General features: G+C 39.3%; 1 protein-coding gene across 1 annotated transcript in view; it reads left to right on the top strand.

Moving 5' to 3' along the window:
• The window catches only part of IREB2 (iron responsive element binding protein 2), a 37,809-nt gene extending 16,815 nt beyond the window's left edge, over positions 1-20,994 (top strand). The window contains 18 exon segments of the mRNA XM_038419037.2: positions 1,579-1,762; positions 3,378-3,517; positions 5,882-6,053; positions 7,747-7,847; positions 8,706-8,822; positions 11,189-11,348; positions 12,204-12,339; positions 13,000-13,084; positions 13,923-14,079; positions 14,533-14,657; positions 14,957-15,061; positions 15,337-15,479; positions 17,519-17,666; positions 17,757-17,808; positions 17,811-17,878; positions 19,423-19,439; positions 19,441-19,606; positions 20,232-20,994. Of these exon segments, the coding sequence (XP_038274965.1) occupies positions 1,579-1,762; positions 3,378-3,517; positions 5,882-6,053; positions 7,747-7,847; positions 8,706-8,822; positions 11,189-11,348; positions 12,204-12,339; positions 13,000-13,084; positions 13,923-14,079; positions 14,533-14,657; positions 14,957-15,061; positions 15,337-15,479; positions 17,519-17,666; positions 17,757-17,808; positions 17,811-17,878; positions 19,423-19,439; positions 19,441-19,606; positions 20,232-20,342 (2,187 nt within the window). The 3' untranslated portion in view covers positions 20,343-20,994.
• The last annotated feature ends 5,094 nt before the right edge of the window (positions 20,995-26,088 follow it).

Below are 26,088 nucleotides of genomic sequence, written 5' to 3'. Positions count from 1 at the left end.
TTAATATTTGTAATGAGAGCAATGTGATTGAATATGCTTTATTATTTTGAAAATCTTGGTTTAACACTTCGATACAGTGGGCACTCCGGATGGGGTGCGGGGTCTGGGAGGGAGTTAGGGTTCGGGAGGAGGCTCAGGGCGGGGTGCGGGAGGAGGCTCAGGGCGGGGGTGCGGAGGAGTGCAGAACGCTTACCTGGGGCAGCTCCTGTTTGGTGCAGAGGATGTGCAGGTGGCTCTGCGCAGCGCAGCACCCACCCCCATGGCCACGATTCTGGGAGCCGCCCACCCCCACACCCCCTGGCAGGCAGGGCTACCTGGAACGCAGGGGCTTTAGGGGCTTCAGGGCCTTGGGCTAAGGGGGCCCCAGGGCCCTGGCCTGCAGCTCTAAAGCCCCTTTCAGAATGTGGCCCTGCAAACACGAGCTGGAGGACTCAGGGGCAGCCATGCAGCCAGCGGCCAGAGAGAAGCGGCACTTTCCCTTCAAAGCACCGGTTCTCTCCAGCCGGCTTTGAAGGGGAAAGTGCCGCTTCTTTCCCGCCGCTGGCTGCGCGGCTGCCCCTGCTCCTCCACAGGCTGGAGGACTCAGGGCGGCCCCCCCCTTTTTTTCCCCTCCACGGTGCTCCTCCTGCCACGCCACCCTTTTGCTCCAGCGGCACTCCTGCTGCTGTGCCCCCCAATCGATCGTCATGCGCATCCGTTGGGGTGCGCACACCGCACTTTGGAGACCAGTGCTCTACAGAACTTGAATTGAAAATACTATTTCTTTAATTTATTATTTTTAGAGTGCAAATATTTGTGATAAATAATATAAAGTGAGCACGATACACTTTGTATTCTGTGTTGTAATTGAAATCAATATATTTGAAAATGTAGAAAACATCAAAAAATTTAAATGGTATTCTATTATGTTTAACAGCGCGATTAATCACGATTAATTTTTTTAATCACTTGACAGCCCTAGTGAAAAGATGTTTTTCTAAGTGTCAGCTTTGCAATCTCAACCAAGTTTGTGAGAATCAAACTGTATATTTTGCAGTCTCATAAAACATAATCTGTACTGAAGGTTCTGCTGGCCAAGTATTGCCCTTGGTTACACTTATGCTTCTCTGTTGTCTCAGTTCAGTGATATCTGTGTGAGCCCATTGCTTTCATTAGATTTGTACATAGAAGTGATTAAGAATTTAGTAAATTTTGTTGATGAACAAGAAGGAATAGACTCCAACTGATTCTCTCATAGCTGTGATGACTTTTCTGTACTAACAGAAGGAGTGAAAACCACAGCCAGGAATATCAGAAAGTGTCTCTATACCCACAGGAAACAAATTTGTGGATTTTTACAGTGTCACTTTTCAGAGTAGAACTATGTATATTGCATATTTCCCAATTTACTTGAACAGCCAATCATATCTGAAGAGCAAGTACGATGATCATTTTTTAAATTCTTTATTATGTGTTCTTTAAAGTTATTTGGCTTTGTCACTAAACACAGTTTAGTACACCTTATTTACAAATGCAAAACCCTGGTTGATTTAAATATAACACGATAACCTTTTTTTATTCTCTCTCAAAAAACTTTAGTGGGGTTCAAAGGTTTTTAGGAATGTTGCTGTAATTCCACCTGGAACGGGAATGGCACACCAAATGAACTTGGAATATTTATCAAGAGTTGTTTTTGAAGTTAAAGATTTCCTATATCCCGACAGTGTAGTTGGCACAGATTCTCATACAACTATGGTAAATGGTTTGGGGATCTTGGGATGGGGTAAGTATTCTGTACATGACTTGATAATTTCAATTGCATTGTAAGAGGTTTTTTTACTATATAAATGGAAAATAATTACTATTTAATACTTTCTTTATATTGGATATTTCTCTATTTCAAGCCTAATAGCATTTCAGAATTTGAAATTTTATTTAGGGGAAACATATTTTGAAGATAGTTTAATGACATACGAATAATGGACTGAAATTGTTTGCAGTTCTTCTAAAACAAGGGTGGGCAAACTTTTTGGACCAAGGGCCACATCTGGGTGGGGAAATTGTATGCAGGGCAGGAGGTTGGGGTGCAGGGAATAGGAGGGGGTGCAGTGTGCAGGAACAGGCTCAGGGCAAGGGATTGGGGCATAGGAGGGATGCGGGGTGTATGGGGGGGACTCAGGGAAGAGGGTTGGGGTGGAGATTGTGGGAGGGGGCTCAGGGCAGGGGGTTTGGGTGCGGGGTGCGATGGGGCTCAGGGCAAGGATCGGGGTGCACAGGGGTGCAGGGTGCTGCAGGGGCTCAGGGAAGGGAGTTGGGGTGCAAGGTGCAGGCAGGGGGCTTAGGGCAGGGAGTTGGGGGGCGGGGTGCAGGAGGGGTTCGGGCTCTGGTCTGGTGCCACTTACCTAAAGCGGCTCTGGGGTGGCAGCAGCGCACACCGGGGCCAGGGCAGGCTCCCTGCATGCCTGCCCTGGCCCCACGCCGTGCCGCTCCAGGAAGCTGCCGGAACCACGTCCTTGTGCGTCCTCGGGGGGGGGGGGGCACAGGGCTCCATGTGTTGCCCTTGCCACGGCTCCAGATACCTCCCCCGAACCTCGCATTGGCCGCGGTTCCCCATTCCTGGCCAAATGGATCTGTGGGGGTGATGTCTGGAGGCAAGGGCAATTCACTGAGCCCTCTGCCCCCCCAGGGACATGGTGCAGGCCGCTTCTGAGAGCAGCGCGGGCCTGTGGCACCACAGGGAAATCCCGCGGACCGGATCCAAAGCCCCGTGGGGCCGGATCCAGCCCACAGGCCATAGTTTGCCCACCCATATTCTAAAAGAAACTAGAGAGATTCCATATAGTAAGGCCAGTTTCATTCCCAGGATAATAGTGATTCACAACCTAAACGGTTGGGTTTTTAAGATATTTATATAATGCATAGGTGAGTGTTTTGATATTGTCATTGGAAATCAGTCAAGAACGGTGTATCCTGAGAAGGGTTTTGAAGGAAATCATAATATTGCAAAGCTCTTGTTACTGTAGTTAGATGCACATTGGCACGGCAGTGTGAGGAAGTTTCCATGCTGTATGTGTGCTCTGGATGAACAGAAAACGTCTATCTAACACCTTAATATAAAATCAGTAGTAGATATGGTACACCAGCAGGATTAAAATGTGATAATTTGAGCAGTAGTTTTGCAAGATTCTTTCATGTCCGTCTTTTTATTAGAAGACACGTGTATTGTACATATTGTCTTTCAGTTGGAGTCAGATACAAATAAGCATGTGTTATTGTACAGATTAGTATAGCCTTTAGCTTCAATAGGAGGAACTTCATTGGACTTGAATATGCACTTCAAAATGTTTATTATGTTAATTAATTAGCACAATAAAAACAGTTTAATATTTTACCTCTAGGTGTTGGCGGTATTGAAACAGAAGCAGTAATGCTGGGAATGCCAGTTGCACTCACTTTGCCTGAGGTAGTTGGGTGTGAGCTGACAGGCTTAGCCAGCCCACTTGCTACATCCATAGATGTTGTTCTGAGCATTACTAAGGTAATTTAGAATTCTGTTTATCCTAAATCAAGCAGACTTTGTTATTGTGGGAGTTCTACCAGAGATGCTTGGGAAGTGAAATAAAAGCTGGACATGAGTCAGCAGTGTGCCCTTGTTGCCAAGAAGCTAACGGCATTTTGGGCTGTATAAGTAGGAGCAGTGCCAGCAGATCGAGGAACATGATCGTTCCCCTCTTTTCGACATTGGTGAGGCCTCATCTGGAGTACTGTGTCCAGTTTTGGGCCCCACACTACAAGAAGGATGTGGAAAAATTGGAAAGCAACCAGCAGAGGGCAACAAAATGATTAGGGGACTGGAACACATGACTTATGAGGAGAGGCTGAGGGAACTGGGTTTGTTTAGTCTGCAGAAGAGAAGAATATGGGGGGATTTGATAACTGCTTTCAAGTACCTGAAGGGGGTTTCAAAGAGGATGGATCTAGACTGTTCTCAGTGGTAGCAGATGACAGAACAAGGAGTAATGGTCTCAAGTTGCAGTGCGGGAGGTTTAGGTTGGATATTAGGAAAAACTTTTTCACTAGGAGAGTGGTGAAACACTGGAATGCATTACCTAGGGAGGTGGTGGAATCTCCTTCCTTTGAGATTTTTAAGGTCAGGCTTGACAAAGCCCTGGCTGGGTTGATTTCGTTGGGGACTGGTCCTGCTTTGAGCAGAGGGTTGGACTAGATGACCTCCTGAGGTTCTTCCCAACCCTGATATTCTATAACTCTTGCAGTCTCTGATGCAGCATCATTAACTGTAGCTATATGAAATGGTAACATTTCTATTAACCTCCTAAGTACGCAACTGCTCATTTAAGTCCTATTTATTTTCTTTTTACCATTGGTCCCTTAGAGGCCTTACATATAACTAAGTATTTACAGACATTTTATAAATGTAATTAATGTCAGTGTTCCCTAGTGAGAGCACTTACAGTCTCTGCAGTGGAAAAACCCTCCTGTTTGCTCCAAAGTGTTCCTGCAAAACCCTGCTTTTGCTCTTAACCTGGGGTAAATCAGGAGTAACTTTACTGAAGTCAGTAGTTACAGTAGTGTAATAGAAATGTAGTGAGAGGATATCTGTCTCTTTGGATCTCCACTCCTGGGCTATGTGGTAAATGGTGTCAGAGTAATTTGTGTCAGTATGGTGAATGCTTCCTTTCTGTTTAGATCCTTATCAAGATTTAATCAGTTTCTATTTTTCAGTTTTTCACTGCACTTGGAGTTTTGTCCTTATAAAGTGGAAAGTGTAAGGGGGTAAATGTCAATGAATCCCTGCTCTCTAAGCCCAGTGAACTAGTTACAGTGGAGTGCACAATCACACAGAAAAGCCTTGTTAGATTTCTGTTCCCAGTTTCTTGTTTCTCAGGATACCCTAGCTGTGAATGCAGCATGCTTGGCTCCAAGAGATGAGAGTGTAATGTTTCACACTGTTTACAAGCAGCTATGCTAGCCTAAGGAGGACAGGTGTTGGCATCCTGAAAGGATTAATGAGGCAGTGTACAGTGCCTCAGAATGTATGGGGGTTTTCCAGGGAAATTGGGGGACCATCAAGGATAAAGCAGCACTTAGGTTTCACAAAAAGAAAAGGAGTACTTGCGGCACCTTAGAGACTAACAAATTTATTTGAGCATAAGCTTTCGTGAGCTACAGCTCACTTCTTCAGTGACCACCCCCAACAAACCAGAAGTGTTGCTTTGCTTAACTGTCTGTTAGTTCCAGTATGGTGGTTTTATTTTCAAAAGTTGTTCCAGTGACACATGTTGCTGCTTAGATATTTGTTATTTGTCTTCTTATCCTGACCTCTACAAATATCTTTTCCTTCAAGTAGTTACCCCATTCTTTTCATTGCCATCCACTGTTCTCTAAAATTCACTGCCTTCACAGCTAGGGTACCTTGGGGAACAAGAGAGGGGTAATAGTGTCTAACTATGCTTTCCTCGTGATAGTACAAAGCACTATCACTAGTTCACTGGGCTTAGAGTTGAGTTTTAAATTCCTTCCTTTGAATCTTTGTCACCTTGACTAGCAAATGAAAAGGCACACGTTGCCTTGTGAATTCCTGACTCCTCCTAGCAACACTTTAAAAAGCATGGTACACTCACTGCTTGAAAATATGCAGAACTGAGTGGGTGGGGAGACGCATCTTGAGGGTTTTTACCTCTGTCAGAGTCCAATTTAAGTGTTAAAAGTTTTGACGTTTGAAGTTTGTGGACATGATTTAGATATAAAGAAGTTTTGCTCTGTATTTCATTTTGTAAAATTAGTAATTGTTACTAATTTCAAACGGTTGCACCAAACATTCCTTGTAGTATATCTTCTTATGTTCCAGATGTTTTATAATTCTGTATTTCATTTTTAACAGCAACTCAGACAAGCAGGAGTGGCTGGAAAATTTGTTGAGTTTTTTGGAACTGGTGTTTCCCAGCTGTCTGTAGCTGACCGAACCACAATAGCAAATATGTGTCCTGAATATGGTGCTATTCTGAGCTTTTTCCCTGTTGATAATGTGACGCTAAAGCACTTAAAGCATACAGGTAAGGATGAAATTAAGGTAAAACACACATGATTCAGCATATTAGCATTTTAAACTCACATGGCAAGTATATTTATCTAAAATTGCATCATGTGTTACATTTGGACAGTATTTTTCTTCAGGATTATAACCTGCTTGATGGAGGTAATGTAGTAAGTTCTGCTGGCAATAACATTCTGTATCATGGGGAGCTACTTTGCAGATCCCTCCCATGAATAGCCTCATTGACACAAAGGAATTTTAAATTTAATAAATTATATTGCTTTAATGACTATCAGCTACCTTTTTCTGTGGAAGTGGCCATTGGGCCTTGGAGCTTATTAGCATGTAAATTTCCTTATGCACTACATTTCATTAATTACTGTTTTTCTAGTTAAGCTAGGAAATAATTTTTTAAAATTAAAATCTTGACAGATGGATAGCTGGCGAGCCTCTGAAGCTTGTACCAAATCTGGTTATATTATGTTTGCTGTGATCAGTCTGATCATTGCCATCACTGTTCAGGGTCAGCTTATTGTTGAGCATGCAGAGGTCGTCTTTGTCAGGACAGACCATTTTCTGCCCCTCCATAAGTTATTCTATAAGGCCAGGAATGGCAACATGGTAAAGTGGTTCCTCTTGACAATTAATGAAATCTTCTTTTTATATTATGGGAAAATATTTGTGAGCATATATTTAAAAGTAGTTTCTGCCAGGATGGGTTAAACATGATTTGCCTGGTAATTGCAGACCTCACAAGCCATTACTTCATCTAACCATAATGACAGGTTTCAGAGTAGCAGCCGTGTTAGTCTGTATTCACAAAAGAACTGAGTACTTGTGGCACCTTAGAGACTAACAAATTTATTTGAGCATAAGCTTTCGTGAGCTACAGCTCACTTCATCGGATGTGAGCTGTAGCTCATGAAAGTTTATGCTCAGATAAATTTGTTAGTCTCTAAGGTGCTACAAGTACTCCTTTTCTTTCATCTAACCAGTGTTTGAGACAGTGTTAGAGAAACATGTTTAATATGGTTTATAACAATTTAAAAACAAGTTCAGACAGAGTTTGGTGGCTGCTGGGAATGGTCTTTTGCAGGATTATTTTGGTGCGTCTCAGCTTCGTTGGTTTTGAGTTACCTTTTGGTTTTTCCCCTTTCACCTCCTATGAAAGTGAGATTCAGTCGCTCCACTTTCCTAATTTGGCTCATAGGATCAAGAAGTTTCTGCTGTTGCTCCCCATAAACCAGGTCATAATGAGAAGGGTACCTGCTGAATGGATGTTCCTTTTCCGAGTTCCATCTTAGACTGCAGTGAGGTGATCAGATGAAAATGAAAAAAGCTCTTAATTATGAACTAATAGTACATATACTTTCAGCAAACTATTCAGTTTGTGTAGCTTGTCAGTCCTTGTTTCAAAGATTGAAGTATTTCACTTTTAGATTTTGTGGGGGTTTAACAAGCTGCTAATAGGACAGAGGTAGAATGTATAGGGACGATTATATGGCAAGAAGACTGATATTCAGGGCAGTTATTAAAGTGCAAAGTCAGAATTGTCATGCATGTCAATAGTGCTTGATTCATGGAATCCATGGGGCAGCACACAGATTGTGTGAATTTGTCACAATATTTATTTCTGAGAACCCTAGTTACAAGTAAGTTATGCTCTTTTTCAGTAGCATACCTTTTCCCATGTCTGGAAATTTTTTCCATAGGCTTTGACAAGGCCAAACTTGAGTCCATGGAAGCATATCTTAAAGCTGTGAAGTTATTTCAGAATGATCAGATTTCTTCAGAGGAACCTGAGTATACCCAGGTATTTATAAAATGACTTTTACTTTTTCAACTATTTGTATTCATTATTCATAACTTATTTTTTATGATTGTAATTGTTGCCACTTTTTAATTGACATTTGTACATGAATATCTTAACTCATAGCTTTGGATAGTTAGATACTTTACCAAAAAACCCAACAACCTTCAGTAGCGCAGCTAGGGTGGGGAGCGGGACAGCGGTCGCTCTCCCACTGAGCAGAAGTGGTGCCTTTTTAATTTGTACTCACCCGGTGGCTCTCCAGGTCTTCGGCAGCAGATCAGGCAGTGCTCCAGGTCTTCAGCAGCACTTCGGCGTCAGGTTCTTCACTCGGTCCGGGGTGGTGGAGGGTCCTTCAGTGCTGCTAAAGACCGGAGTGAGTGAAGGACCTAATGCCGAAGTGCCACCGAAGACCCGGAGCGAGTGAAGGACCCGACGCCGAAGACCTGGAGCGCTGCCGGTGAGTACAAGCGGCGGCGCCTTTTTTTTTTTTTATCTCCGCTCCCCCTGTTTTCTCCACCTGGCTACGCCACTGACAACCTTAAGCACTATATAAGTATAGGATCGGCAAAGGGAAAGGAAAGGGATTCCCCTTTCATCAACCAACTCTTTCAGGGTATCATGCAAGTCTAACTTCATGAGAAATTTTGGCAGCTGGCATCAAAGCTCATGGATTGTTCATGATAAAGCATTGTTAGTAATACTCCATCTTGAAAATGAAAGCCTCACTTTTTAATGGAAAAACATCACAGAATATTCAGATTACTAAACCAGATGGGCCCAATTGCCTTGAAAAACTAGGGCTAAATGTTTTGGGCAATGTTTCCTAGCACGTGTTACTGGGGTTTTTTTCTTTTCCAGATAATACAAATAGATCTGAGTTCAATAACGCCATATGTCAGCGGCCCAAAGAGGCCACAGGATAGAGTGGCTATTACTAATATGAAGAGTGATTTCCAAGCCTGCTTAAATGAGAAGGTTTGTACAACTTTACTTTTAGTGGTTTGGTAGATAGATGTATTGTAACTCATTTTTTGGCTTTCATACTGAACACAATAGTTTATAAAGTCATAGTCCGTAATCTAAAGCATTTATTTTACAAATACTCACTACTTCAATGAGTGTCCCTTGGGCATAGCTCTGTGTGCTAACCATCATAGGAATGTTACTGGGCCTCAAACAGTAGAAAATTTGAATAAAAATTGCAAAAAGCCTCAATTCATATTATGTACCTAAGAATCTACTAAGCAGAAAAGTGAAAAAGTTAAGCAATCAGATGTTCCAAACTTCAACAGTTTTCCATTTAAGTCATTTTTAATTGCTAAATTGGATAGGCACATGAGTGGGAGGGTTTTTTGAGAATTTCTATTTTAAAAACATTGGGGCAAAAATTATTGTACAGTGCCATTTCTTATGAATGAATTAAAAATCCTTCTAAATCAGCTTCATTGTTTGAAATTGAAACGATGATTCTCAGTGTTGTTGGGAGGTAAATTCAGTTTAGTCCAGCTTAATATAACCGTTGATTTTAATCAATTGTTAAATTAACCAAAACTTAAAAAAAAATAAAAATATAGAACATGCCGTAACAACCATGAGCCTCCAATTTCCAATGCTTTTGAATGGGAGCTGAATTTTCAATCCTAAATGTACTGTTAAGTTCAGGGTTCAAGAGGAGCTGGTTACAGCACCGAGTCAGAAGTAGAATTGCAAGTAGCATAGAGTCTGATTCAAAGGCCATTAAAATCTCTGAGTCTGCTGATTCAGTGGGCTTTGGATAAGAACCATAGTGTGTAGCAATCAGCTGTGGTAGGCTTGCCTTATGGCAAGAGAGAAAAATCAAAGACTTGATAGTGGAAAAAAAGAGATGTTCGCGGGGAAGCTGTTTGAACTGACTGGGAATGGTGTGTCTGGGTGGGCCATGAAGACTTCTGGGAGATTAAATGTTACAGATCCAGGCCCTGTTTACCTTTAATCCTTTCCCAGTCAAACTTGGTTTGACAGCTTCCTGTTTGATTAGCTCATCTTTATTATATTTCAGACCATTATAAAATAATGCTGAAGAAATGTATATAATTAATTAGGTTTAGTGCAGGGGTGGACAAACTTTTTGGCCCGAGAGCCACATCAGGGAATAGAAATTCTATGGCAGGCCATGAATGCTCGCAGGTTCAGGGTGTGAGCTCTGGAGTAGGGCTTGGGATGAGGAGTTTGGGGTGTAACAGGGTGCTCTGGGCTGGGACCGATGGGTTCAGAGGGCAGGAGGGAGATCAGGCTGGGGCAGGGTGCAGGTTCCAGCTGGGGATGAAAGGTTTGGGGTGCAGGACGGTGCTCCAGGCTGGGATCAAGGGGTTTGGAGAGCGGGAGGGGCATCAGGGCTGGGGCAGGAGTGTGGGGAGAGGCTCAGGGGTGCAGGCTTCAAGAAGTGATTACCTCAGGCAGCTTCCGGAAGCAGTGGCATGTCCCTTCTCTGGCTCCTCCGTGGAGGCATGGCCAGGCAGCTCTGCACACTGCCCCATCTGCAGGCACCGCCCCTGCAGCTCCCATTGGCATGCCAGAGGGGCATTTGAGTGCGTAGGAGCTGGAATGGGGCCAAGCCCCAACCCAGCGCCCTGGCCAGAGTAGGGCCAAGCTGCGTGGTCCAGCCCCTGACCCAGCGCCCTGGCCAGAGCACTGGGGCCGGGATGAGCCACATGGTCCAGCCCCCAACCCAGCGTCCCAGGCAGAGTGAGGCCGAGCCACATGGTGCGGCCCCCAACCCTGCTCCCCAGCGGGAGCCCGCGGGCTGGCTTAAAGTGGCTCCGGCCTGCAGGCCATAGGTTGCCCACCCCTGGTACTGAGTAGAATCTTGTACATGATGCTGGAGGAGTTGTTTTTAATGGACCAATTATGGTTTATATTAGAAGTCTTGCGCCTTGCCACATGATACACACATTTCTAATTTTGCAAACTACATATACCTGAATGAATGCCTATTCCTTGAAAAAGGGAATTCACCTAAAAGAAGGGGGAAATACTCTAGGGATTTGATCCTGCTTTTGATACATAGGCACTTATTGCCACACATTTTGTACTATTAACAATGGCAGTTATAAAGGTATATGGATGAGCGCATCACTGTTCATTTGAGGGAAATGAGTCCTTGCACTCATCTCTGAAGACTTCTTTGAAAACCTATTAGATTTTAATCCACTCATATGACTGATAAGCACTTTCATGGAGTACATGAGTCTTAAGTGAAGGTTCACATAATCATGCTATGATGAGATACATACCTGTTTAAGTGTGATCTGTAGTTATTGCATTGTCTCTGTTCTTGACTTGTTATATATTTTGTCATCTAGATTGGCTTTAAAGGGTTTCAGATTGCTATTGAGAAACAAAATGACGTTGTGCCTGTTGAGTATGAAGGAAATGAGTACAGATTGTCTCATGGATCTGTTGTCATTGCTGCAGTAATCAGTTGTACAAATAACTGCAATCCATCTGTCATGCTTGCCGCAGGTATGTTGTGACTGGTGACAACTAACTTTGGTTTACTATTACAATCTGGTGTTTACATGGTCTTTGTCAATTTTGACCCAATTCTGCAAATGCTTAGTGCAGGGAATTCCCAGTGTCCAGACCTTTTAACTCAGTTAGACTGTTCATTGTACTTTTAGGCCTGAATTCCTATTATATGTATTGAGAACTGTGTTAATGAGAAGTGGCCTTTATTGTACATAGTGCTGTATAATTTCAAAGTTTCTGTGGCCTTATCAGACATCTATAAAAACTAGATGCCTATGAAGGTAGATCTAATAAGTTTGTGTTTGCTAATGTCAGATCATAAAGTAAGCAGTCTGTATAGAGCTCCTTTCAAAAAGCTATGGATATCAACATAACCATTGATAGTGTCAGGAAGTTTTGATCCCTGAATGAAAGGGTGAAATTTAGCCTATAATCAGATGCCAGCTGAGCTTTAACAGCAGGAATTGAAAAGTCAATGACAGAACTCGAAATAAAACCCAGACCAGACCACCCTTCCATGCTCTGACCGCTAGACCATCCATTAAAACACGGAGAAGAGATTTTCTGTCAAGTAAGGGGAAGAAAATGGGCATCTGTTTGATCTGAATAAGAAAACAAGTATGACTTTTTATTATTGATAAAGCAACTTTGTTATATTACTTGTCTAAGGAATATTACAAATATACTCAGTTTAAACAGTTTCCTTAAGAGACAGTAAATTGTGATTCCCTTATTTTCCCCTCGTCACAGTAATTTACCTACCTGACACCATCTTGGTAGTTATAAATCCAATTGCTCTTCCAAAAATATGCACAAGTCTTATTTAACTATTGTTTTGTTTTTCTTTAGGTCTTTTGGCCAGAAAAGCTGTCGAAGCTGGACTGATGGTTAAACCTTACATAAGAACAAGTTTATCTCCGGGTAGTGGGATGGTTACACATTACCTCAGTTCAAGTGGAGTGTTACCATACCTCAGTAAACTTGGGTAAGTTTAACTTCTTTATTCATACTGACAGAGGGAAAAGTGGTGCAAGTGTAAGTGGATTTATGTATAGTCTTTAGATATGGCCCCAGTTCAGCAAGGTGCCTAACTTTAAGCATGTGAATAGTCCCATTGACTTTGGGACAACTTACATGCTTAAAATTAATCATACACATAAGTGCACGTTGGATCAGGTCTTGGCCCTTGCACATACAATTTACAAGGTGCAGGTGATCTCCTGTGCCTGAGCAGAAGCCTATTTAACAGAGCTCCACCGGAATGGTGGCTTGGATTGTAAATTTTTCAGGACAAAATGCCCTGGCTTGGTTGTCTGAGACACCTACTATACTTTTGACTGCTCAGTAGCAATAATAATCATAATCAAATCACGCTGTATATTAGCTTTGTTTTATGCATGAACTTTATTGTCCTTGCTTACATTTCACTAAGTAATGGCAATACATCAGGAGATACTCTGGAGACCTGACTTATTTTTTGTAATTCACCAAGACAAATGAGAAGTAATGGGATTATTATCTCTTTTCAGTGTACTCAGTATAAAAAATGCCCAGTTAGCAAAACAAATTCCCTCAGCTTCAAATGTTTCACTAACACTCATTTTAAATAATTGAATGTGCTACTTACTCCAGTTTTTCAATGCAGGTTTGAGGTTGTTGGATATGGATGTTCAACATGTGTTGGAAACACTGCTCCCTTGCCAGAAGCCATTCGGAATGCAATAAAACAGGTACAGCTTAAAGATTCTGACAGTGCATATACAATGTAGCAGATTCTTTTCTACTCAAATGGTCAGGAAATAAAAGAATCTGTATAAAATAATATACTTTGTCCTTGGCTGGAATTTTGCAGTGCATTTGGAGATGCATCTTTGCATGCCACATGGAGTATATAAAGTGACTAATTTGGTGTCTGAAATAATAATAAAGTCATAGTGAATACAACTTTATACTACACAAATCTCAGCTGTAAGATGAAGTTTGTGTATTCTTGCAAGAGTTAGTCATATTGTGTATGATATATACATATGCTAACCTCAGTTTCTGCTATTTTCTTGTCATTGGCAAAATAAGGTTAATGATACAGAAATGAGCCACTGGTTGATACTTTCTTTATTGTATATCTAGTAACTCTGTGAAGCACAAATGTGTTTTGGAATATTAAAAAAAGTCATGAGAGTGAGCAGTTTTAGACAGCTAAATGGTAAGCTGCTTTTAGCCTTGTCAGTGCTAAAAGCTGTTCACTCCTCAACGCTGCTGTTAGCAATGAGGGAGTAATAGAGGCATCAGCCTGGGAAAAGATGATGGAGAAGAAGGATAAAAAAGGAGGGGAGAACTAGTCCAGCTGACTAAGAGGAGACATGAGGGAGTTCTGTGACTGGGAGACAGAGTGGGAATAGTAGTGGTAGAGAGCAAATGACCTTTCCTTTTAGGGGCTTCCATAAGTACTTAGGGTGCCTTTAGCTTTTTTTTTTTTTTTTTAGACAATAGAAATCTAAGCAAACTCTCATTAATGCACCTATAAGTTTGTAAGGAGTGCTGAGAAATGTATTTGTTTCTACCTTTCAGGGTGATTTAGTTGCTTGTGGAGTTTTGTCGGGAAACAAAAACTTTGAAGGCCGTCTCTGCGATTGTGTCCGTGCCAACTACCTTGCTTCTCCACCTTTAGTAGTTGCTTATGCTATAGCAGGCACTGTTAATATAGATTTCCAGACTGAGCCTTTAGGTAACTATTTCTTTTATCTCATATTTCAGAATAATACCAGGTTTTCTTTGGGTGCTTTGGCTTAAAATGTCTGCCTGTTAAAGGGCAGCAACTTTTGCATTTTCTGTTTTGATACAGGACTATCAGCCTTAGACCACTTCATCTCTTCTTTTATTATACTCAGATATTTTGTCTCATGAGAGAAGGGGAAATTACATATTTCCTCAGTTTTTCACGTTTGTTTCATTTAACTGGGATTTAAGCCTGCAGAGAGCATTACATTATTATAGCACTAGACAAAGACTGACCATGCTTTTCATTCCTAGCCGCAAAGAAATAAAAAAATCACTTAGCTGATTACCTTTTTGGAATCGGCTGTAGCATCTCTGAATAAAGTCTCAACATATATGGGGGGTTTTGTTTGTTTGTTTTGTTTGTTTTTTGTTTTTGCTTACAAAAAAACCTTTTACATAGGTATTGATCCTAATGGCAAAAATATCTACCTGCATGATGTTTGGCCCACTCGAGAAGAACTTCAGCAAGTTGAGGAGGAGCATGTGATATCATCCATGTTTAAAGAATTGAAAGAAAAAATTGAGGTAAGATAGGTCTGTCATTTTAAATAGTTTAGAAGACAGTGCATTTCTGTATAGCTTTGCTGTATCTTCTGGTTGAAATAGCAGCCGTTATGGAGGGTTCTGTTACCGTAAGTAAGATTAAGTGACAAAGATATGGCCACCTGTATTCTGTTATACTGGGGTTCTTATACAGTGTACGTTATGATGGTATCTCCCACAGTATAGTAGTACAACCTCAGAAAAAAAAATTTTGAGAGTATAAGATAATTGTAAATCAGTTTCCTGATAGTCTAATTGGCTAATATACTCTGCTTTTGTAGAAAGGCAATAAGCGATGGAATTTTCTGGAAGCACCAGAGTCAGTTTTGTTTCCATGGGATTTGAAGTCCACATATATCCGATGTCCTTCTTTTTTTGATAAGCTTGTAAGTACAGTAGTTCCATCTAAAATAATATTTTGGGAAGTGTTAAATACTAAAGTAAGGGGAAAGTTGTGTTTCAGTAAGATTTGGTTGTATCTGATTAAGTTGTGTAGCATTAACCTTGTTTAACTGTCTCTAACTGGTGTTCACCCCATTGGAATGACTGGAGCTCATGGATGGATGCTCAGTTTTTGTCGTGAACAAACCTGTTTAAATAAGATTTGTGCTAGGAATCCTGAGGGAAAAGTATGTATTTTTTTTCTTTTTTCCCCCAATAGGCTAAAGAGTCAGTTTCACTACAACCAATTGAAAATGCCCATGTCTTGCTATATTTGGGAGATTCTGTAACTACAGATCACATATCACCTGCTGGAAGCATTGCAAGGAATAGCGCCGCTGCAAAGTATCTGACAAACAAAGGGTATGGATCGTAACGTATATTTAAGCCCCTTCATTTTCATTTTTTAACTGATTTTTACCAAAAATGTCCCAGGTTTTACAAAAAGTATTATTCATTTTTTTCTGATTTTCATCCTACTTTTTATCCTTCAAATATATTTTAAAAATCTTGTTTTATTAGGAAAATACAATACATTGCATGAGATATATGTATTACAATAATACATTAGTTTGTGTATACATGCAAAGCTGACTGTTGAAGAAGTAAGGCTATGTATTAGTCTACTCTAGAAGATGCACATAATAAACAGGCACACATGCAAGCTCTGAAGTGTGTGTGCATCTGAATGTACTGATGAGTCTCACGCCCACCATGTACACATTTCAAACTGTTAGCAGATAATGGTTTAAAGATTTGACACACTAAAATGGGAAGAAAACAAAAATCTGTCAGAATACGTTTCAGAACACAAGGAAGTATTCAAAAGGAGAAAAGAAGTCTAGTGTGCGCGCTGCAAATGGTGTGGTCCAATTATTAAATGTAAATATTATAGGTAATATTTAACTCTACCACAGTAAACTGTTGATTCAATTGAAAAGTTTTATTTGGGGATAAGAGATGTATTATTTTCTTAAACTCAGAGGTGAAGTTGTGTTTTGAGTTCGGTTTTAGTTCTGCAGCAAACCACACTGATGAATGGAATTCAAAGAATTATTCTACTGAATACTTTTTCCCTGTTTTTCTGTCCAGCAAAATAAACCCCTATATTTACCCTGAAAAATATTTTTGCACTGATTTTTCACCAGTTTTTTTGTTGTTGTAGTAATAAACATTGATAAATTCCTAGGAAAAATTAAATAAAAACAAATCTGAAAACGAAGGGCCTTACATATATTTTATGAAGCAAATGAATCTGCTTTATTTTTGTCTCAGTGGGGAACTTAATTTACCAAATAAACAACTGATCATCAAAAATTGTTTTGTTCTGTAAATGCCATTATGCATTAGAGAAATTAATTGTGTATGTCCTGGCTAACATGTAAACTGTCATTGCTGTGATTGTAGGCCATCACCAGAAATATATTTGAAAGCTCTTTTGCCTTGTGAACAGCTGAAATCTATTTTAAATGATCACATCAATGAGGTTAGACCATTGTAAAAAGATAATGGTCTGCTGCCAAATCCATCTCAAAACAAAGATGAATTGTTAATTTACAAAGCAGATAGCACGAATCTTGTGCTAATGTTCTATTCTATGTCCATTGATTTTACATAAGAAATGATAATGTTGCTTTCATTTAGTTTGATGGGTGTTGAATACAGTACAGGGATAATTGCTTACTCCACTGCTGTTGCAAAATTATTGTCCTTGGCAAAGAGGGCAGACTGGCAAATAGATGCACAGAACACATCAGAGACCAGCTTGTTCATAACACGCCTCGTTTAAAGACTGAATTGCCCCTGTATGAATGTGAATTTGGCTGAAGGTTTGATGTTGATTTATTTGAGAGATGAAAACAATTCTGGACCCAATACAGTGAGATGTTAAACACCCTCAACTCCCAGTGAAGTCTGAGGGTACCCAGCTTTTCACAGGAGGTGCAGAGCTCCTCACAGAATCAGACCTTCCATTTGGTAGCACTTTACACGGACTAATTGTACGGTACTGCACCAACAAACCCCAGTTTATTAGCCGAATATCTCAAAATGATGGCTTCCAGTGCCCACTGTTTACTCATGACTATCTCCTTCAGTCTAAATGAAGGGTACTTTCTAGAAGTAAAAATGAATTCACCCTCACTGCCAACACAGCTATCTCACTCATGAGACTAGAACTTGTAGATACTGCTCATGGTGATTTCTTCTATAGACTGCTTAACCAACATTTGTTAGAAAATTAGTCCTCTAGATTGTCACCAAAAAGCCACTTAAAACTTCAGTTCAGCTACGGTTGTAATGCTCATTAGCTAGTGCTCCATACCACCTAATGGTAAAAACCCTCCAAAACAATATCAGTAGACTTTCTGTTGAATAGTAAATACTGTCTTATGATATTGTAGCCTCACACCTCGTGAATTCAACTCTTATGGAGCTCGAAGAGGTAATGATGCTGTGATGACCAGAGGTACCTTTGCAAATATGAAGCTTTTGAATAAATTCATAGGAAAACCAGCTCCAAAAACAGTTCATTTCCCATCAGGACAAACGGTGAGCATGTATTTGTTCAAATGACTCTATTAGTTAAGAGCTATGGATTAGAGCTCGTCTAATGATTTCACTTTTTCTTTTTTCCTGCAGCTAGATGTGTTTGAAGCAGCAGAGTTGTACCAGAAAGAAGGCATTCCTTTGATTATTTAGCAGGGAAGCAGTATGGACTGGGTAACTCTAGAGACTGGACTGCAAAGGGGCCTTTTTTACTGGTACTGTTATATTCTCATGAAGTTAGTTTCAAATGTATTGTTTTAAGAAGATGTCTTTAAGCATCAATTCATGTTAGAAGCTGCCTTCAGTTTAAATTTAAATATTTGCAAAATATTGTTTGCTTGAAAATGTATAATCTGTAGTTTTTCTTTGGTAGAATCTGCATAGAAGAGAACAGGTGGTTAGACGGCCAGCTTATAAAACTTCAGAAATGTATAATTTATCAAGTTTGGCCCACAAAATGGGGATCCAACATAAGAGGTTCTAGACTTAGCTAGATAAATGACACACACATATACTATTGGTCTAGGGCCCCAGTCCTGTGGGGGTGCTCTGTATACCACCCAGCTCCCATAGGGGTTAGGGGGAATGAAGGGCGGGCTTTGTAGTAGCTAAGGTAAGTGCCATCCACTTATTTTTGTGCTTGCTTTGACTGCAGTATAAGTAACTAGGGTAAAAAGCATGTTGAGGTTGGCTAACCTACTAATTATCCTTTACCTTTTATGTGGTTTCTTAAGTTTAGTTTAAACTTTTAAAAGTTTCATTCTCTCCCATCACTTCCCAGAATCGTCGCTCTCCCATTTTAGTTTCTGTTAATGTTTTTTTAAGCAAAAAGAGGAACGTGCTGCCTTTTTTTTTTTTCCCCGGCAGCTTTATTTAAAATTATGTTCATATTTTTTAAATGTTTGATTTTCAATTTTAAATTCAATCCACATTTTGGAGTCTTGTGAGTGGAAAAGCTGCACACCATTATTTGGGGTTGAATTTCACTAGTGAGCTAGATCACTGCCAATTTTCAGCTGAGTATTGTAAAACTGCAACTCTTTCTCAAGAAAGGAAAACATCCAGACAAACTAATATTTCTCATTACCAATGCTCTGCATTTTTGATGAAAGTTTTCTCTGTTTAGTTTGTGCATGTGGTGGTGACAGCCATGGGATACATTGCAGACTATTCTGATAAACTGCATTTATCATATAGCTTTGTCTGTCACTTGCTCCCTGCCCATCTATACTCTCCATGTCTCTGGGAAAGCATCTAGCATTCCATGCCCCTCAGCAGCTTCAGATAAACATTTTTTTAAAACGCTCAGAGAAGTGTTTCCTTTTGCCTTCAAACATCAAAAGATCCCCCTAATTACTACAAAACAACAACAGACTCTGAAGCCCTTGGTGGACAGTGTTCGGTCCTGCACTGCTAATAGATTTCAGTTTCAGTAATGTTCTGAAAAATAACTAAAAATGACACCACCTTATTGCACTGGTCTGCTTCCTGGGTTTATTCACTGCCATCTGTTTGTTTTAGTGCCAAAAATAAGTTGTTACTGCATTTTACCCCTGCTAACACTGCAGAGCCAATAACGACGTATGTCCAATAAACCAGACTTCCACCAGCTTAAGATACAGGAGTCTGGAGGTCACTGCCTCTGTGTTAATCAGAAAAATATTTGGTGTTCGTTTTAATAGTTATTTTCATTAATCTTCATTATTATGCAGACTGCTGGCTGAAATCGGAAACCAATTATTTTATTTACATTTTATAGGGTGTTAAGGCAGTTATCTGAAAGCTACGAAAAGATTCATAAAGGTCATTTGATTGGAATTGGCATAGCTCCACTTCAGTTCCTTCCGGGGGAAAATGCAAATGTTTTGGGCCTCACTGGCAAAGAACAATTTTCTGTATCATTTCCTCAAGAGCTGTTTCCAGGAATCACATTGGATATTAAGGTATTTCTAAAATATATCATCTCTATTTCAAGGTGCAGACCATTGAAATTATGAAGTAATATGCTGATTTACTTGAAAAAGCAAACATAGTCTTGCCTTCTGCTTAAACTGCTAGTGAACATAATTTGCCAGAATATCTTGAAAGTACATATAATTTTAGTTGCCGCCTTGTTCCATTACTTGTCTGCATGTGCAGCCCCTAATCACTTCAGTTTTCCCCCTACATAGAAACTTTGTTAAAAGCCAATTAAAGTTTAATCAAATCTCACTCACGTAACTTGCCCTTGCCTTGTTTCTAAGGGATTAAAGCAACAGTCTGCATGATTCCTTTCCACCTAGACATCGCGTTCAATGCCAACTATGACACACTTCGCACATCCATGGGAAATCACTCCTATTCCAGCAGAGAATGCAGCACAATATGCTCCCCAAAATTATCTAAAATTGTGCACTAATATAAAACGTAATCGTGGCCTTAGCTATGTGAACATCTGGAATGGTTGGCATATGCAGATAGAGTTTTTGTCTGTCTCATTTATGGTTTGTGGGTAGAGTATGAGTTCAAAAATTGGAGACAAGTTTTTAAAAGTAATTAAAACTAATTGTTCTTGTTTTTATTTTGAAGACTAACACTGGCAAAGTGTTCAGGGTGATTGCCTCATTTGAAAATGATGTGGAAACAACAATATATAAACATGGTGGAATTCTAAACTATGTGGCTCGAAGATTCTTATAGTAGCTACTGACTATATGGATACCTTGCATAATTGGTAATTCTGAAAATGCCTTGTGTGAACCCAGGAATCCATACTATGGAACTGCAAACAGTCCCAGTCCGCTCAAAGTTATTTCGTCCATGGATGTAGAAGATTGTGAATCATTGTAGTGACCGCAACAAGATCCTTCCTGATTTTAAATAATATTCAAATGGTGCTATTAACATTGCTAAAATCGACATACGTGTTTTGTGGCAGAAAGCTGTAAGTATGGGGGGGGGGATATTTTATCACACCATTTTGTAGATAAAGGATGTGAAATCCAAAACTGAATTGTGCTGAAGATTATTCTTTAAGATGACTCCTCCTGCAGTTGTTTTCACTTAGTTTTGCACCTGTAAATCTGTGTACTGCTATTTGTTGGTTTAAAGGTAGCAGATGATATGGAATGTTAGAGGCAAGAGAGATGGATTCTTCCATGGTAGTAGCTAAGAATCCAGATCCGAAGGTTTGAATTCATTATCCTTTAAATTGGGGGTTGACCAAAAGAAGGTCCACACGAAGCCCAAAGAGTTCTGTAAACATAGGCCGTGGCTTTCTTTACCTTCACTGTGGAGATGGTGTGCTCCATCTGATCCAGATCAAACATCATCAGAATAATGAAATATTGTATGATGGGGATATGAAGTCTCCATGGGCCACACCTCTGTATTTAAAAATGAGGATGGTTGCAATAAATTCTATTTCATGGAAGATGCAGCTCTGAAACTTTGGGCAAGTTCCTATGTCCCTCAAGTGGGTAGCTTGCCCATCTTTGCTGTAACTGGAGCAGCATGGTTGTCCTCCTTGTGTCATCCTGGGAGTTAGTGTACTGTTTGCAATGTCGCTAACAAAGTACTGACAAGCTGAGTTGTGAAAACCTACTTTTAAAAAATGTATTAGGCTTTTAGATTTTCTTCTTTGCTTTTAAGTGTGGCCTACGATTACTGTGTTTTGTTCCTCTTAAATTACATTGTAAAGCATTACAAGGCTGAGATAACCATATGTCTTTTAAAATTTCTAATGTGTCCTCTGAATGCTCTTCTCATGACACTAGAACTCTGCTTGAGATCCCAGTTTTCTAACCAAAGTTAGCTGTTATTGCATTGCCTTTTGAGCTGCTGTAGTTTTGGTTGTGTCAGCACTTCCATGCTAAAAGCCTATTTTCCATGAGTTTACAATTGGAAATACACTATCTCCGCACAGGAACTTATTTGGTTTCATTAGTTTAAAACACCATTTTACAACTTTTAAATCATAACAATTTTTAAATCACTTGTATAAATCAATTTCTGATCTTTTTTCCCTCTTAAAGCTCTTTTCAAATTACATTTTAAAAATCGGCTTGTGATTATCTATTATGTTTATAGTTCCCTTGGGGAGAGAATAACATTTATTACCATTAAATATTAGCTAGTCCTCTGCATATGCCCAGTAAATTATTTCCATAATTATGCTTCAGGATTTCTACTGCAAATAACATGTATATCAAAACTCGTGACAGAACAATTTCAGCTTTATTGTATGATGGGGGGTTGGATTTTAATATAAATTACTAACTTATACTCAGGCAATAGACTGTCGTGGTCTTTCAGTCAAAAAAATAGGGCATAAAAATACCTTTCAAGTTTTACATGAAAGTAATTTTTAAAAAAACCTGTTTAAACCATGTTACAGTTTTGACAAAGTCCTGAAAAGACATGGTTAAAACTGGCAAATTTATAGCACTTTCAGGTGGTGGTAATAATTTCATGATGTGAGATAACATAGCTGTCAAACTGAACTTTGAATTCCTTGGCTACTTCATTTATGTCACAACCCTAGTGACATTTAAACACCTTTGTGTGTAATATGCTTTTTGAAGAAGGAAAGTTTTTCTATACAAATTCCAAAATCCTATGTAATCTTTTCCTACATTTTACCAGCTGAGCTGTGCTTTCTTTTAGCAGAGATAAAAACCATTGACAATTGCCACTGCTCAGTAAATTAATTTAATACATTTAAGACAAAAACTACTCAGCTCTATGACTGTCTGAGTTAAGTATTCAAAGATCCATTTTTATCTTGGATGTTTGTAAGACAGTTGTGATTGAGGAGCAAATCTTGTTTATTGTATAAAACTGGCCTATCTTAATCTCACTCTGTTTTTCAGCTGAGTGGTATATTCTCTCTGGGTTCAAGTGAAGGGGAATGTGTGTTCATTATTGGGAAGCAAACAGTTATGCTAACCGATAAAGATGTCCCCCCAGCCATTACTATAAGTGGAATCCTGTTATTTGGCACGAAAGAGTTTAGTTTAAACATCTCTGTCCAACTACCATTGCTTGAGTTCAGCACACAACCTCCCAACTTCTGCAGTCTTGCAATAAAACACTTGTTGCTGCAACAATAAAACTCAAGAGAAGTGATATAAGACATATCAGAAGTAAATCAATATTGTGAGAGAAAATGCAATTTAACAAGACATTTATCAACCTACAATTTTTCCAGCATTAAAACCAGTAAATTCTGTTGAGGCATTCCAATGTCAGTCCTGTAGTGATTACTTTAATTCTGCTGCTCTTATGCTTTAAAATCACTGAAAGAATATTATGAACGCCTCAAAATAAGCTTCTGTTTTCATAGTTGAGGTCCTGCCATTGCTATTTCACATGGGCTGATCCAAAGCCCATTGAAGTCAATAGGAATCTTTTCCTAGACTTCAGTTGACTTTGGATCAGGTCCTCAGTGCCCACAAGTTTGAAGCATGGTGAATGCTGAGGAAAATGGCACCTATCTGTTTTGCTTGTCACAAGTTAGCAAACTGCTGTAGAAATGAAGGAACTTGCTTGGCTGTCTTCCCCTGTCCCCCCATCACATGCATGTGATCACAGGCATTACATAACCCCCTCTCAACACAGCAGCAGGGGAAACAAATTAATTTTGACATAGTGCTAGGATCTAGTAGTTTGAGATGTGATAGCCTGATTAAATGACATCCATCTCACAGCAGTGGCAGGATACAGTCCAATTAAAGGACTGCTTTCACCATATAAATACAATGTTCAGTAAGCTCTCTTTCCTGTATTTTAAAGCATAGGAGGAAAAAATAAAGTGACTCTCCAAGTGTTAGACATATTTAACTTATAATTTTTTTCCCCCAAAACTTCGGGATAGTGTTGATGTTTATAAATTTACACATACGTATAGGAACACAAAACAAAATGTATATTAAACACATTTAAGCAACTGCAAATCAGTGTCTGCTGTTTAAAGCCAACAAAACAGTATAACAGTTTTAAGTTCAATAATGTTAAGTATTGTATAGAAATATTATCTTGAGACAAAGTTCATTTGCTGACAACTGTGCATAAAATGTTACTGATGTTGTAAATTATTTTTAATAAAGAAAATTGTATCACACACTACTTGTATGCAACCATCTGTTTTAAAACAAATTACATAAAATGTGTTTCAAATGCCACCGTAATTCTTTATAAAAGGAGGCAAGGATATTTCTCTCAAAATTTGGAACTGTTATACATTAAATCACTGGAAATGCAAACTGCAGCTGTCATGTTTGGAGTACTCTGTCTGCAGTGAACTGAAGAGCTCAGAAATAGTAAAAAAAATAAGCAAAGGACTGCTTCCCTCTCTCTTATGGCAAATGCCTCTGAGATTCATCTTTCCTTCTCTTAAATTAAAGGAAGGGAACTCAGATTAAAAACTACATTTTAAAATAAATACCCTTAACATTAGAAATAACCCTTAGAGTACCTAAAGAAAGAATTCTTAAAATCTGGTTTACTTCAAAATGCATGCTCTTAATGGGTGGATTGCATTTCCCTTTGAGTCCTTTTTTTTTTTTTTTTTTTTTTTTTTTTTTTTTTTTTTTTTGTCCTTTTCACTTTTGTTTCTAATCAACTTCACTTTCTTCTCACAATCTCAATGCTGCAACACTGATGTTGTAAACATTGCAGGGAATGTTTATTTTATTATTTAAGATTTCTTTGAGATTTCAAAAGCAAAAACTACCCATCTTCAGGAGAGAGTCTTGTATGTGAGTAAAATTTTAAAATACTGTTAAAGTTTGTTTTCATAAAACCTAAATGTGGGATCAAATATGACCAGTCACTTGAACTAGAGTAGATGTGTACTCTGAATTGGAACACTTAGGCACTCTAACCATACGAGATGCCTCAGATTTGTTATAGGGACACCATATTCCAGTTCACAGAATTGTCTTTGGGACTTATGTTAACCTTGTTCATAAAGTATGATTTTCAAGCATGCAGTGTTGGCAATACGGTTTCCACTGTAGTCAGCGGGATTTGTTGAGCACTCTTTAAAATCCCAACTACATTTTTTCGCCTTTTTTCATCCCCCTGGGAGAGGGAGAGAGACTGTGTGTGTATTCCTGCAAACAACATTGTGTGAGATTTGTTGATTAAGTAATTTTAATTAACCAGTTACCTTCAAGTTCAGTCTAAAATTCAGACTGGTGAAATTATTTATATGTATAGATTTTATTAGCCACAATAGATTTGAGAATAAAAGAAATTACAGAAAAAAAATAAAGATTAATGATGCTTTAAAGTTTAAAAAATGAATTTAACTCAGGGTATTAATGTGCAAAGTGTAACAAAACTATAAAACAAATATATTTTAATATCTTTAATTATCAGTTGTGTATATGACCTTGATCACATTCCTACTGAAATAGTATTGTCCAAGCAACTTGTAACACATGGTAATTTAAGGTTGCTTTGGCAATTAAACTTCCTCAAATGTGAAAAGGCACAATTGTAGGTCACTTTTAGCTGGATCATTTATTATCTCTTTTTACGTGCTAATACAAATTTTAATGATGTATCAAATATAACAATCTGCTTATTACATAGACCCTCAATTACTGAGCACATAAAGAAAAAAAAAAGTTAGCCATAGTGCTGCTTATCACATCATAGTAGTGTGGCTGGTTTTATCTTCCTACCCTCTTAATTAGCTTCTGGCTTGTTAGGGTTACTCAGCAAAATGCTCAGTATTCTGCCTAACATTTTTAGAAACTTGGGCCTCAAGTAGGCTCAAGATTACTGGCAAGTTCCGTATTATAATCACTTAAGTCCATATTCTATGCTGTCAACATCACAACTGGCTGGTTTTAGCGTACACAACATGCTTCAGGTCGCACATGACCAGGAATCATCACTGAATTTGGTCCGCTGTTTGGATCATTAGCTTCCACAGCCTGAGCTAGGTATTGACAGGGAGTGCAATGTGAACGCTGATCTGTGCCCCCAACTGGCTGGTGAACGATTATTAAGGATACAGATGTTTGAGTCCCCAGAGTCTTCAGTCAGTTTAGAAAAGGGGATGAACCGGTAAGTGCCTCAGTCTAGCTGTTAGGTATCTAGCCCCCATTACTGTAGTACTATGGTCTTTAATGTACTTGTCCTCCTAATGACCCTGTATGGTAGAAAAGTGCTGTTATCCCCATTGTACAGAACAGAAACAGGCAGAGAGACTTAAGTAGCTTGCCCGAGGTTCTATTACAAGTAATCTGCAGGGGCTTAGAAAACCCATATCTCCCAAATCCCCTGGATTCAACACAGGGTATTTGAACTCCATAAACCCATATTTCCTGCCTGTATGTTAACATCCAGGAAATGAACTCAGAGCCTTTCAGGAATCTGACAACTGACAAAATTAGGAAACTCTATACCCATGAGGAACTACTCATGTATGATG

This window comes from Dermochelys coriacea, chromosome 10, assembly GCF_009764565.3.
Source record: "Dermochelys coriacea isolate rDerCor1 chromosome 10, rDerCor1.pri.v4, whole genome shotgun sequence".
Lineage (NCBI taxonomy): Eukaryota > Metazoa > Chordata > Testudines > Dermochelyidae > Dermochelys > Dermochelys coriacea.
The sequence above is the reverse complement of the archived record's forward strand: the minus strand, read 5'-3'. Positions and strand labels throughout refer to the sequence as shown.